Below are 14796 nucleotides of genomic sequence, written 5' to 3'. Positions count from 1 at the left end.
ATTCTTCATTACTACAAAATTTCTCAGCTCTGCTCCATCAAGCTCGCGGCAGTTAATCAGAATTGAACCGGAAAAATGAAATGCTTCTTTCAAAATAAAGGTTGAATGAATTAAAATAGCTTAAATACTGAGACAAGTTGAGACACCTCATTCTACATAAAAGGTTCACTTTTTTGTAGTTTGTCTCTGCGGTAGTTTAAAGTACATTTACTCAAGTACTAAAGTACATTTTTGAGGTACTTGTATTTCTATTTAGACCACTTTATCTTGCTACTTCACTACATCTCAGAGGGAAATGATTTACATTTTTACTTCACTACAGTTACCCAACAGCTTTAGTTACTATGCAGATGTAGATCACCAGTACAAAAATATCAACATATACTAAAATAAAAATAAATTAAACTACCCAGTGGTAGGCTACGTTAAATGAGCCCCGCCTTTACCAGCTGCAACTTTAAGGAGCCCATTAATGCATCAACAATTAATATCCTCATTATTAAATATAGTAATATGTACTTTGTTCTAGGTATTTACGTATATTTTGATGCTAATACTTTTGTACTTTGACTTAGATTCTGAATGCAGGACTTTTACTTGCAATAGAATAATTTTACACTGGCATTGCTACTTTAACCTAAGTAAAAGATCTTATTATTGACATATCTGCTATTCTTACCACCAAAGAAGGTTAAAAAAAGAATTAAAAAACAGTTATCTACTGAAAAACAACTTGGTGTACTTGGTGTAATTTAACTTAATTCAATTTAATTTAACTTAATTAATTTGAATTTAATTTTATTTTATTTTATCAAGATATGATAACATAAGCCAAGGATAGAAATAAGTACAGATACATAGAGACAGGTAAAAAGAATAAACACAAAAAACAAATAGAAGTATATAAAATATAGAAGAAAAAAATGCAAGAGCTATTTAACTAGAGGTTACAGGGCAAAAAAGGAGTACACCAACGGTCCTCATGACCAGTGTTGTACTTAAACTGTTCAATACTGACACAAGCAACGTGATTTAGTAGCATCAAAGTCAGAAAAGTGTAGTACATGTAGAGTACTATGACACCATCAACACTCAACACTAGAATAGTATAATATAATAGCAGAGGTGAGGACCCAAGTCACATGACTTGAACTCGAGACACAATCCAGTCACAGATTTTAAGACTTTAGACTGCACTCGGACTTGAGCCTTTGACTTCAAAATAGTTAATACCTTCCCCCAAGCCATTTGGGAACGAGAAAGTTATGGACATGTGTTGAATATGAGATGTGTTAAATACAACCAGACAGGACAGAAACAAACAAAGGGGATGACAAGTAGCAAAGGAGGACCTTAAGAAAATTTCCAAATCCAACAAAAATTAATGTTTTTACAGTTTCTGGCAAAATACAAAACACAACCTTTTAAATTTATATGGCCCTTCTCTAAGCCAAAATACAGGAAAAGCATAAATTAGTGCCAAGCTGTCATCTCTGAGGACTAACGACTCCCATCCTCCGCAGGAGGCGATAAAAGCTCTGGAGAGCTCCTTCAGCGATAGACTGATTCACCCAAAGTGTGTGAAGGAATACTATCACAGGTCCTTCCTGCCTGCTGCTGTCAAGCTACACAACCAGCACTGCTCACAGTAAACTGCACCACGGACACTTTAGGGACACTATGGACACTTAATAAACACCACTATAAGCATTGCTGTCCTCCTTGTTGTTGTTTATTTGCACATACAATATTCACTTTGCACTAAATATGTTCACTCAAATCCATTGCTCACTTTTTTATCCACTGCTCATTATTATTATTTATTGCTGTTTCTTGTATTTTTTGTACTTTTTTTGCATGCCTAGTTTTTTAAGTTTTTAAGTATTGAAATCTTTAATCTGACTCTTTCCCCTTGTCTGCTGTAACACTGGAATTTCTCAACTGTGGGATCAATAAAGGTGTATCTTATCTTATCTTATCTTATCTTATCTCTTATCTTAGAAACTTATTTGACATGCCTCTCCCTTTTCACTCCAACTGCCCCTCATAAGTAACCAACAGTCCCTGACCTTTGACTGGCAAAACAATGACTTGGCCCCAACCCTGTATAATAATAGTATGGAAGTATGATGTAGTACATGATAAATAAAATAAAATAAAATAAAATTAAGTCTTTATTTGACTGGGCGGGTCTAATTATATTAAATCAAATTACATTAAATATAAAAAAATTATACATTTATACTTTGTCTATATCCCACTGTACAGATGTGACGCTTCCTCACACTTTTATTCTGAAAGTCTACACCGGAAGCTGTTAGCTGTACGTTAGCTAGCTTGTAGCTTGTAGCTCGGCTGCCTCGGTGTTTGCTGTCAGTCGGGGAGAAGCGGAGCGATGTGAGGCGTCTGACAGCGGGACTGAAAAGACAGACTGGGTTTAAAATCAGACCGGACCCCTCTGGAATGAGGTCTGGGTGAGTAAAATAATATTTGATTAAAATATCCAACCGTGAGCCTCAAATATTTAAAACCCCACCGTGTTTACAAACGGGGCTTAACGGAGCAGGCAGGTGAGGGTAACGGCTGTGAATATGGCTGGAGCCTGTTTTCACACGATAACTGTCATTTTTAAAACTCATATTTATATAAGTAATGTCGTTTTTTCACCTTCAACAGACACCAGCAGCTGTATTATTTTTTCTACCTTGTTTTTAAAGGCATTAGTTCTGAAAATACGATGTTTTGGGGTGTGACTGGGGAAATTAAAGCTTTCAAAATAAGACTGTTTCAGTTGTAAGGGGAAAAAACACGACAATAAATTAATAATAATTTGCTGTTTGGCAAAAAATATTGTCCACGGTTTCGTCCTTGGAGCAAATGTAGGACAGCTCAGATAAATGAATAATTAATCTGGTTTATATTCACTAGAGATAACAGGTATTTAGATAATAAAATAAAATGAAATACGTGTGTAGGCGTGTGGACTCCTACCAGAAATAGATGGTCTGTTACTGGTCATGTAGTGTGAGTACTGGCAGTAGTAAGACTATAATAAGCCTCAATCGGCCTCTGCTCTGAGGGTAATCTGTACTGAGGGAGGTGGGCGGGGCTTACAGGTAGACCACACCTGGCAGGGGCACGTCATTAAGAGCTGCAGGTAGATCCCCTCCGTTGGTAGAATATCACCAGCATTTGAGATACTGATACTTTACTTGAGTATTTTGTATACCATGAGTAGACTGACAGAAAAATAACAGTAATAATAATAATGCATTTAATTTGTAGGTGCCTTTCAGAGCACTCAAGGACACCTTACAAGACACAGTTAATAAACAAACAGCAATGTATCCATAGAGGGCAGATGGTGATGTGAGCTGGATTGCAGCAGAGGATCTCAGAGTAAGGGAGGGTGTGTAGATATGAAGGAGTTCAGACAGGTAGGAAGGGGCAAGAAGCCAGTGAAGCTGTTGGAGAATAGGAGTGATACGATCTATAGAGGAGGTTCTGGTAACAATACGGGCGGCTGAATTCTGGACCAACTGGAGTTTATGAAGACACTTGAGAGGGAGACCAAAGAGGACAGAATTGCAATAATCAATATGAGATGACACCAAATAGTGAATGAGGACAGCAGCGCTCTGAGGTGCAAGTGACGGGCGAAGACAATTAATATTTCGTAGATGAAAGTATGCAGTCCAAGTAACATCGTTGATGTGAGCCTCAGAGGACAATGTACTGTCCAGGATGACACCCAGACTTTAGAGATGTCAGTGGTCAGAGAGAAACTATGAGGTTTAGCCAAAGTAGATTTAGTACCTACAAGGAGAACCTCAGTTTATCATAATTATTGTTGTTTCTTTAACAAAAATGCCAGTCACTTCACAGTTCCTTTGCTGCTTTTTCTTTGAATACTATTAATAAATGTAATGTATTAGGAGTAATGTTGAGGTTTGGACTGTTGTTTGGACTAAACAAACATTGTAAAGGTGTCACTTTGGGCTCTGGGTCATTGTGATGAACATTTCTTGCTATTTTCACGAATTTCACAAACCTAAAAACCAATGGATCAATGGTGAAAATATTCAGCAAATTAATCCACATTTGAAATAATCATTAGTCAACAGTTCAAAATGAGCTTCATCTCAACCAATTACAACAGTAAAATTCTGCTTTTACATTAATGCATGATTCAGAATCATCCATCCATCCATCCATCCATCGTCATTCTGAGGCCAGGTCGCGGGGGCAGCAGGCCAAGCAAAACACCCAAGACATCCCTCTCCCCAGCAATGCTTTCCAGCTCCTCCTGGGGGCCCCAAAGGTGTTCCCAGGCCAGATGAGATATGTAATCCCTCCAGTGCGTTCTGGGTCTGCCCCGGGGCCTCCTACCAGTGGGACGTGCCACTGGTAGGAGGCCCCGGGGCAGAACGCACTGGAGGGATTACATATCTCAGTGCCTGAAACACACCACCTCAACTGACCCCTTTCGACGTGAAGGAGCAGCGGCTCTACTCCAAGCTCCCTCCAGATGTCCGAGCTCCTCCCCCGATCTCTATGGCTGACACCCCACAGAGGAAACTCATTTCAGCCGCTTGTATCCGCGACCTCATTCTTTAGGTCACCACCCAGAGCTCATGACCATAGGAGAGGGTTGGGACGTAGATGTACCAGTAAATCAAAAGCTTCTCCCTCTTGCTCAGCTCCCTCTTCATCACGACTGACCGGCGCAGTGCCTGCATCACTGCAGAAGCTGCACCAAACCGCCAATCCATCTCACGCTCCATTCTACCTTCACTTGTGAGCAAGACCCCGAGATACTTGAACCCCCTCGCTTGAGGCAGTAACTCTCCAACCCAGAGGGGACAGTCCACCAGTTTCCAGCAGAGAACCATGGCCTAAGATTTGGAGGTGCTGACTCTCATCATGACCGCTTCACACTCTGCTGCAAACTGCCCCAGTGCATGCTGGAGGTCACGGTGTGATGGAGCCAACAGAACAACATCATCTGCGAAAAAGCAGAGGTGCAATTCTGAGGTCCCCAAACCAGACCCCTTCCTCCCCCTGGCTGCACCTCAAGATCTAGTGATATCATATATAATAACATAACAGTCACACGGGACATTTTTATACAGTTACTGAAGTAACATTTTCAGTGCAGGATTTTTACTTGTAGTGAAATATTTTTACAGCGCTGTATTTTTACGTTTAATGATGTAAAGAATCTGAATGTTTCCTTCACCTGTTATTGGCAAAATGAAAGCTTCAAAACACTTTGTTATTTAAATTTTCTCTCCCATAAATTGTCAGTCAGAAAAAGAGGAATTTTGGCCTTATTTTCTATCACAACAGCATTAGCAGTTTGTGATGCTTTTATAATTTTCTATGTCACTGACGTTTCTATACTAAGTCAATGAAGATTCTTGTGTATGAGATTTGATGAACGCACAGCTCTTAGTTCGTCTCTTGTCTTGTGATAGACAGACTGCAGTGCTCATCATGTTTCATGGGTTAATCCTGTTAAGTGCTGCCCGGGGCTCTATTTTTATTTTGTTTTGTTAGTGTCATTGTTTTAATTCCTCCTCTTTATTTCCACAGTGATAAGAACCAGACAGGAGCAATAGCAAAAATCATGGTGACCAAAAAAATCCGGACAGAGTATATGAAGAAATTCAGGGATCCAAAATGGGAGACGTTTTCCAAATGTTACGAGGACTCTGTGAAGTACCGTCTGACCCGGCGGGTGATGGAGCACTCCCACAAGCCCTGGTTCTGGGAGGGCTGGGACAGCGGCTCTGACTCCAGCGGCTGGTCCACGCCGAGGCTGACCAGGAACAAAATTGCTCCTCTGTCGCTGCCGCCGCCACCGCCATCCTTGGAGGTGAAACAGATGTCCAGCCCCGGGCCGATACCACCTCCAGAGGACGGAGAGGCTGAGGTGGGAGGTGGAGAAGCAGCAGTCGTAGACACTGCACCGACTTCAGGTGGGGAGACCGTTACCAATACAATTTCAATAACTGATTAATCTTGTAAATCATTTATCTAGCAAAAATGCCAAATATTCTTTGGTTCCAGCTTCTCTAAAGAGACGACTTTTGTCTGTTGTAACCTGATTGCTTTGGGGGTTTTGGACTGTTGGTTGAACTAAATAAGCAATTTAAAGACGTCTCTTTTGGCTCTCAGAACTTGAGATGGGTTGTTTTCATCACAGCTGATGATCAGGATGCACTGTAAGACAAATAAGACTCTCCATACTCTAGTTGTCCTGTTTGTTCTGGATCGTCTCTTTCCTGTCTCGCTTCCAGAAATATTTTGGGATAATCCAACAGACCCCCAGGAGGAGGTTCTTTGTGCTCCTGTGTGAGCGTCTCTCTGTCAGTATGAGGGCCAGAGGCTGGCTCACCTCGGGGAGACACTGATGCTAAAAATATTTGGACTGAAGGTTCAGTGATCAGATGGGACTGTTTCGTCCTGTTCAGACACTGAAATGCAGCCATGGAGATGTGAGAAGAGACACAATAGGTCCTTTATCTCTGAGCTCAGAGAGGAGAGTGTCCGGGGACCACCACAAAAACTTTCCAGGGTTTATATACTGAATAGAATAATAAACCAGCATGTTAGCATATTTGTTCTGCTGGCCAAAAGCCACCATGACTCAAACATGCTGTTACAGAACAGTCTGTTAAGGGAATAAATTAAGTATATTATAATCTTCTGAGCAGAGCTGTAATCTCCTGCAACATTTCCTCAGCAAAGCAACAATGAACTGTCATGTTAGGTATAAAAATGATTGTCTGTTAACACATAGACCCAAGAGACGGTCGTTGAAACTAGAGCAAGCAAGAACAAGCAAGAACAGCAAATGTTTGTTTGTTTTCAGGTCTTGAAATATGATAATTGGGTGCTTTTCTTTGACAGTGAATTGAATATCTTCACTGCTTTTTGCTAACAGCTGAGTGGACGTTTCCATTTGAAAACCCAGAAAAGAGCGCACACAGATCCACCCTTTAATCCAAAACATTTGTTTTTCTTTTTAAAACCACTAGTCATGATGCCACATGTGTAATTACAGTCACGTCAGGACATAATTTCACTGCTACATGTGCAGAAACAGAAGAACCAAGATGTAGTTAGTGTTAACCCTGACCATCAGTGTCACAATCATCACTTAAAATTATAATAAAATTATCAGCATGCATGTAAATGCCTAAAATTAATAGAAATAGAGCTCCAGCTGCAGCCGACGGACAGAAAATCAATGAGAAAATAACAGAATTTTGCCTCTGTGACTCTACCCTGCCATGTTTTCTGTGTCTAAACCAGCAGTTATAGAAAACAGTGTGAACGAAGCCAGCTGTGGTTCGGTGGCTCCAAACACCAGTGGACCCTCAGAGGACACGGCGACAGACAATGGTCCTGCTGACACAACGTCCTCGGAGGGAGAGCCAGTAAACTCCGCACCGAAACGACGACACCGCCGCCGCACCCCTCGGTCTGAGCCAGAACACCGGGACAGTTCCCACGACGACAAACCGGCTGTCGTCCGCAAACCGCCGAGAGCGAAGAGCCAACCGCCGATCAGCACCAAGGAGAACCGGAGATCGTCCAGCCGACTGGACTGGACCGAGAGACAGACGGAGGTCAGGAGGACACCCAATGATGTGAGTGTTTGTCTCACTAAGGACATCTTTAAACACAGAGTAAAAACTTTAAGTTAAAGGTCCGTTTAAGAAGTACTTAGATCTTTTACTTAAACTCGGAAATAGCAGTCCTGCAATCAAACGCTTATTTATGTTTTATGTACAAGTGTAAAAGTGGAGTGGTTGTAGCTCAGTTCATGAACTTGGGAACCAGAGGGTCGGTGGTCCAAGTTCCTGTGCGGACCAAGTATGGACTGTGGTCTGGCAGCTGGGGACCTCCTGGGCACTGCTGAGGTGCCCTTCAGCAAGGCACCAAACCCCCAAACTGCTCTAGGGGTGCTGTTGATGGCTGACCCTGTGCTACCCTGTTTCTGCCATGTCGGTATTCTTGATTGTGGAGTGGACTGTTCCTTTAACTAGTTTCTATAAGGTTGGGTAGTTTAATCTGTATCAGTGAATCTATAATTGACCCTTCACTAAGTCCTGCCTCCTGGCGCGGACTGGCCAATCATAACGTAGCATCGGGCCGGCTCAGACCAGGGTCCGACAACAACACAGCTCTAATGCAGTCGTTTCAGATTCCCTTCATTTTCAGGCTGGTTTTGTGGATTTGGAGTTAAATGTTGTGTCTGGGGCTCGTCGTGTATTAATGATACTCGTTACCTGGAGAGGTTGGAAAAAGATATACGTTTCTTCCCTGTTCCAAAACCAAAATCAGACCCTGTAAAGTGTAGGGTTAGCTAGCTAGCTACTGAAGATATAGCCTACTGAATGTATACACATGCTGCTTTTGCTTTTTAATGATTATAACAGTGAAACAAAGAGTGACCCTGCTGTACAGGAACCAGTGAAGGGAAGCAGGGAAACTTTGCTGATATCCAACCAGCTGTGTGTCATCACAGTGTGTGCAGATGAACGCTGTTTGACTTCCCCCAGAGATCCCTGCCCATCCACCAGCAGAGGTCCTGGTGCTGGCAGCAGCACGGGGGTGAAGCCAAACACTGTTCATCTGCACACACTGTGATGCCACACAGCTGGTTCAATATCAGCAAAGTTTCCCTTTATATTCATTGTCTTGTGAGGCGATCAGCAGTGATGTGGTGGTTCACTTTTACACTGTGATCTGTAGCCTATAGTTCGGCTTTAGCTTCTAACTATCTTTGTCTTTTTAACCTGTTGTTGCTGCTGAGTCAGTTTGACATCCTGGATATATCCTTCAAACACAGACTGTAGACCCCTCTGTCTGCTTCTCTCTGGAATCACTCTTTCATTTCTCCAAAACTATGATAATATTTCTTCAGGGAGTGCAGTTAGTTACAGTGAGGGCTCCATGCTTACTCTGACAGCTTGTTGGACCATCACGAAGGGGCGGGGCTTAACAAAAGGTCAATTACTCTTATTTTATAGGTTGTTTCACTGAAATTGCATTGCTAGGTAACAGCATGGGTCCATGTTTACTTCCTGTCTGCTGCTGTCATTCACATCCTCTGCAAAACATCCCAACAGGAAACACAAGGGGATTCATTAAGAATGTTTATGTTGTCATTTTTTAAACTGTCTATAAAGTGAGAATATATTTTATACCCTAACCCTTGATACTCAGAGTAACTAGTAACTATAGCTGTCAGACATATAAAGATGAAGAGAGCCACAGACAAAATTTAGAGAGACGGACTAACACACCGTTGATATGAGTCTTGTCATGGTATATCTTGTCTGAAAGGAAAATATCATAAATTAATAATTATATTGTCACTTAAATAAACCCATGTCCTTCCTACATAATGTAATTTACATTTTTAAAAAGAGGAACAACTTTAAGAGTTCGGATGTAAAGTGTCATGAAGCCAGGTGAGTCTTCCAGAGCGGCTCGACCTCGCTCACAGGACACCAGAGAAGTGAAGCCATGTCACCAGAAACGCTGCACACATTAATAATAAAACACCGGTGTTCTCCTCTCCGTCTCTCTCTCTGGTTTCTCCTCTTAGTGCAACACGTCCGACGCCTGTGTTCAGACCCGGCGGCAGTCCGAAAAACGCAGCTCCAACCTGGACCGTCGACGGGCTCGGTCGGCTGACCTGGAGAAGATGAGTCGGTCGCAGCTGACGGTGGCGGACGATCGCTGGATGACTGAGTACATGCGCTGCTTCTCCGCCCGGCTGAGGTAGAGACAGGACTCCCCCACCCCGACCCCTGAAAAACCACATTTCCTTATCTGAGAGCAAATATCAGATGGTGGAACAGGTGTCGGCTGACAAACTGACAACGAGGTTGTGTCGTTACAGTCCATGAACGTGCTTTTGAGAGTGAATCACTGCTGTCGAGGAAAGAAAAATACCTAAAACTCTGTTGACTCTTAAGTTTAGATGGTTAAATATTTGTAGACTTTGTGATTTAAATCTAAAGATATTCAGCAAACATTTAACAAGATGGGGTCCATGGATTAGGGTTCAGAAATGAAATGAATCAGATTAAAATATGAACTACAGCTCACATCTGACCATCATTACACACTCAGACAAAATCTTTGCTTAATAGATAGTCAAAATGTCTCCTGACAGTATTTTACTGTAGAAATATCTTTAAAGGGGACCTTTTATGCTCATTTCTGGGTTCATACTTGTATTTTGAATTTCTACTGGAACATGTTTACATGCTTAAATAGACAAAAACACTTTATATGGCATTCAATTTAAAAAAAAGGCAGTGGGGTGCGCCCCGTGTTTTACAGGTTGTGTTTCTGTATGATCTGGGCCTTAGTGTGTTAGGGCTGATTAGTCGACTAATCGATGACTAATCGACTATTAAAATAATCAGTGACCATTCTAGTAGTCGACTAATCAGTTTGAGTCATTTTTCATAGGAAGGTACTATAAAAGTACCCCAAAATACTCTTATTGCAGCTTCTTATGTTCAAATATTGGCAGCTTTACACACTCTCCCATGACGGTGAACTAAAACCCTTTGGCGTGAGTATGAAACAAGGCATTAGATGACATCATTTTGGGGTTCTGGAGAGACAGACCAACATTTTTTAACATTTTAACACATTTTTCGATAAAATGATTCGTCGACTAATCAAAGAAATAATCGACAGATTAGTCGACAGTGAAAATAATTGTGTGTATTAGGCCAAAAATATTGTCCGTATGACAGATGTAAAGCTCTGGGTCGCCCTGTACTCAAAGGATCAACTTCTTCCCAACACAGACTGATATTTACAGAAGAAGTGAAAGATATCTGCGGCTGTGACTGGTTGTTCCTCGTCACGTGACATGTGGTCTGCGCTGCTATGTTCCAAAAGTTGAACTCTGTTTATCTCAGAGCGCAGCCGTCGCACCCTGAAAATAGGTGCTCGGAACACGTGTGTGTTGCTCTGGCATCTGAGTGCACCTGCTGCACGTCTACATTGAAAACAATAAACTTTAGGTTGCAATAAAAAACAAACAGCATGTGTACAGCCTCTAACACATCTAGCCGACTGTCTGTCAGTGCAGTAAACTGAGGAGTAGAAAAATTAACCTATAGACAGATGTGCAGAACTGATCAAAAATATTCTCAGCGGTGGTTTAACCATTGATATCTCGACTCAAAGGTAGAAAAAACATTTGGAACTCGAGCATTATGTTCACATACATTTACCTCATTATTTGACACTTTGGCCAGGTTTAATATGAACATCCAACATTGTAACAAAGCATAATAGATGACCTACAGTGTTTAAACCTTTCTTCACTGATAAAACACATCTTTCCAACAAAATGTAATTTCATTTCAAGTTAATATTTCCTCTTAAGATACACTTATACATGGTTATTTGCAGTATTATGCATTATTCAAATGCCCAGGAGATCCTTACTTGTCATGGCTGAATGAAACCTGCCTCTAAATCTGACTGTTATCATAAAGAACAATTATTATTTATGAAAATTTTGAAAAAACTAACTCTTTTCTCCATGATTCAAATGTGTGTTTATTCACCCGACAGCAGTGACACAAACTGAACTGCAGCAGTTTTGTTCTTCAGATGTGACGGACTAAAGTTTTATTTTCTGTGGTTCTGTGTTCATGTAGAAGCCGTTTGATAATGAGCAAACATCAGAGAGAATTAAATCTTTCAAAGCTTTTATAGAAAGTAAATTACGGTCACGTCACTATTTGAATGTGTTTAATTTCTGAGCATGAAACTGCTGTGCTTTATTTTAGCTGTTAATCTCCTTTCAGACACATTTAATTGTTTTCAGTTCTCTTTCACAAAAGGCAGCTGTGTGCGTGTTTTTAACTCAAAGGCAGCAGAAAAGGACCAAACTGGAGTATTTTTGATATTTGACTATTTTGGATCTCAAATTTAGATTAGAATATAAACGACATAGAGACACAAGATTTATCAAATAAAACTAGTATTTAAAGTATTTTCTGAGTAGAAACTATATTTAATCTGTGCTACCTTTAATAAAATAACCTAAAAGTTTAGGTTTGTCATTCATTCACTGAGATGCAGCTTCTGGTTTAAAAATAATGAGGAATAATCTGCGCAGCTAACATGGTGCTTTTCTGTTAAATGCAAATGCTAAAACTTAATTCTTTAATTTACATGTTGGACCAATGAACCAACACAGATTCAATAACGAAGGGATTTTGGGGGTGATTGTGCAAAAGTAAAGGTTTAACTTAAAGTTTAAGAGACTTTTTTGCTTTAGTAGAAGTTTTAAACAATAACTTTGTGAAGATAATTAAAATGCAACACTATGATATTGTTAATTTTGTAGCTTAAGACAACTGCAGCTTATTTGCATTGTCAGAAATCCATCTTCCAAATCCTGCAGGTTTCTTTAGTGAAGGCAAACAGCCCTGTCTGGAATAAAGAATTCATACACTGTTATGAAACAAACATTAATATTCAGAGTTGTTATAGAGCACTGTCTCAAGGTTAAAATGAAATAAAAATGATGCATTTAATGAGTGTGGGAATGTTTAAGGTCGTCATTAACTATCTAAAACAGTGATACTCAACTTACAGCCCGGTCTCACTCCTAAGTCATCGAAATCCGGCACTGGGGCAGTGACTTTCAGCATCAGAAACCAACGAAAGAAGGCGTCCTTTAACGTCGGCATGATACGCAGCCGCTTGCCATTATAGTTTAACGGCGTCCGGCAGCGTCGGGGAAATGCGGTGGGACAAGGAAAGTTAAGGAAGCAAAAGTCCAACAGGGACGGGCTGGAGGGGCGGTGGATGTGTCCAATAAACACTGACTTTCACCCGAGAGAGCGGTGTTTGTGTCCAGTAAGATTGTGAAGCCAAACCCTGTTCTTTTCTCCTAAACCTAACCACGTGTTTTTGTTCCGTATGTAGAGACTGTATGTTAAAGTTAAATTTCCTGTGAAACAGAAGTGTATTTTGAAAACAGACAATAGATGTAACAGGCTGAATTTGACACGGTGTCCCAGAACTTCAAGAACCAACACACCCAGGGTACCTGGACGTGTAAAGTCCATGACCAAACATCAATATGTGACAAGGTCGGAGTGAGACGGCTACTGCCAGAAGTTCAACACAGTGAACTCTGTGTGTGTGCGGCAGAGCAAAATCTGTATGCATTCACGTGAGCGGCAACCCCTTCATACCCCTACGGCCATGTTCGAGACCGCTTCCCCTCTGCCGCCTTCCCCTCATTGAAATGAGTGGAGGCAGCGAGTTTCCACACGGTGGTGTGAAAGCAACTTAAGGTTCCAGAGTGCATAAAAAAGCATCAAAATATAGCTTGTTTATCAAATAAAGCACCAGGGGAGGACAGGCTGGACCCCAACAGAGCCCTCAATGTCCTCAAATCCTAGAAACACCCCTGCGTAAATTTGCAGGCTGCTGATTGGCCCTCCACATTTTGCAAAGTGGCCCCAGGGCAAAACAAGTTGAGTATCCCTGATCTAAAATAATCACCAGACAAGATTCACTAGGAAAGACTTGAAAGACCACCACCTCAGCCATACCTTGATTTCCCATTTAAGTTTTTCTTGTTTCCAATTCTAATTCAAAAAATATAAAATTTGTATAGAAATGAATGTGCTTAAACATCAGTGTCTAATTTCCTAGAAATAACTATGTAATTTGTAAAACAGTAAATAGATAACAAATGAATGTTTACTTGGGTTTAAATGGAGCTTTATAAACATTATTTACAGTGAAATAAATTTGATCATATTTTTCTGAAATCAGTTTCAGTTTTTATCCAGCATCGGGAATAAATGGGAACAATGGGAATGTTTCCATCCAGTATATTTTACATTTTCATAGAGTTAACATATTTTACCGCCTTGTTGCGTTTGACATTTAGATTTTATCTGTTTCCATTTAATCCATCTAAAAGAACTGTTTGAGAATTTTCTGTTGCACCAGTTTTTCAGTTTGTCGGCTGTTTGATGTCTAAAGATTGTAAATACACGTCGATGTCATCGTCGCGTTCTGTGACTCAAACTGAGGGCTAAAGTTCATGTACATTTTGTGAGTATACTTTTAAAACTGAATGCATATAAATTCACTGAGAATGTTTATCGATTTTAACACCGGCTGAACCTCGTCACTCTGAATGTGCACAACTATTTATTTACTTTTATTTATTGTTATTGTCACTCATCATACACAGAAGTTTGTTTGTTTTAAGGTTCAGTCTGAAACAACACAGTGCTTTTGACTTTATTAATGTTTATGTTAAAAATTCAATCCTTTTGAAAAGAAATTAGAACTCTTTACATGATTTTACACACAGTAATTTGCCATTTGGGGGGAAATTTAATCACATTTTGTCAGTTTAAATATGTTAAAATTTAACCTTTGGGAAAAAAAACACCTTTTTTGCTGCTGTTGTTTTTGGTTACGTTTTAGTAGTTTAAGTTTTTTTTGCCCTGACAAGAAGAAAACTGAATATTTTACCTTGTTTGAAACTGAACATGTGGACGTTTTCATGTCTCTTTATTCACCATTTTTACTTTTGTTTTTAAACCTGAGAAGTGTTTGTGGCTTTAATGTCTTCAGCATGAACAATCGGAGCTGTTTCTGTGTTTGAGACTCTTTATTAAGCATCAATTCAGTTTCACTAAAATAAGATTTAACTTCCTGCAGTTTAAGTCAGAGCTGCAAAATATTTAAAGGACAGTCAGGTTG

The 14796-nt window shown here is 40.4% G+C and overlaps 1 protein-coding gene across 2 annotated transcripts; it reads left to right on the top strand.

Annotated features, from left to right (window-relative positions):
- Positions 1 to 2338: 2338 nt before the first annotated feature.
- On the top strand, positions 2339 to 14371 carry ccsapa (centriole, cilia and spindle-associated protein a). 2 transcript variants are annotated; one of them, XM_033624994.2, is made up of 4 exons: positions 2339 to 2474; positions 5596 to 5981; positions 7324 to 7658; positions 9626 to 14371. In XM_033624994.2, the coding sequence occupies exons 1-4, from the start codon at positions 2464 to 2466 to the stop codon at positions 9803 to 9805; spliced, it is 912 nt and encodes a 303-aa protein (XP_033480885.2). In that variant the 5' UTR covers positions 2339 to 2463; the 3' UTR covers positions 9806 to 14371. The 2 variants fall into 2 exon arrangements, with proteins under 2 accessions (XP_033480885.2, XP_033480884.2); XM_033624993.2 differs by having other exon boundaries at positions 7321 to 7658.
- Positions 14372 to 14796: the final 425 nt, after the last annotated feature.

The sequence above is a fragment of the Epinephelus lanceolatus genome, chromosome 3 (assembly GCF_041903045.1).
Source record: "Epinephelus lanceolatus isolate andai-2023 chromosome 3, ASM4190304v1, whole genome shotgun sequence".
Taxonomy (NCBI): domain Eukaryota; kingdom Metazoa; phylum Chordata; class Actinopteri; order Perciformes; family Serranidae; genus Epinephelus; species Epinephelus lanceolatus.
The sequence above is the reverse complement of the archived record's forward strand: the minus strand, read 5'-3'. Positions and strand labels throughout refer to the sequence as shown.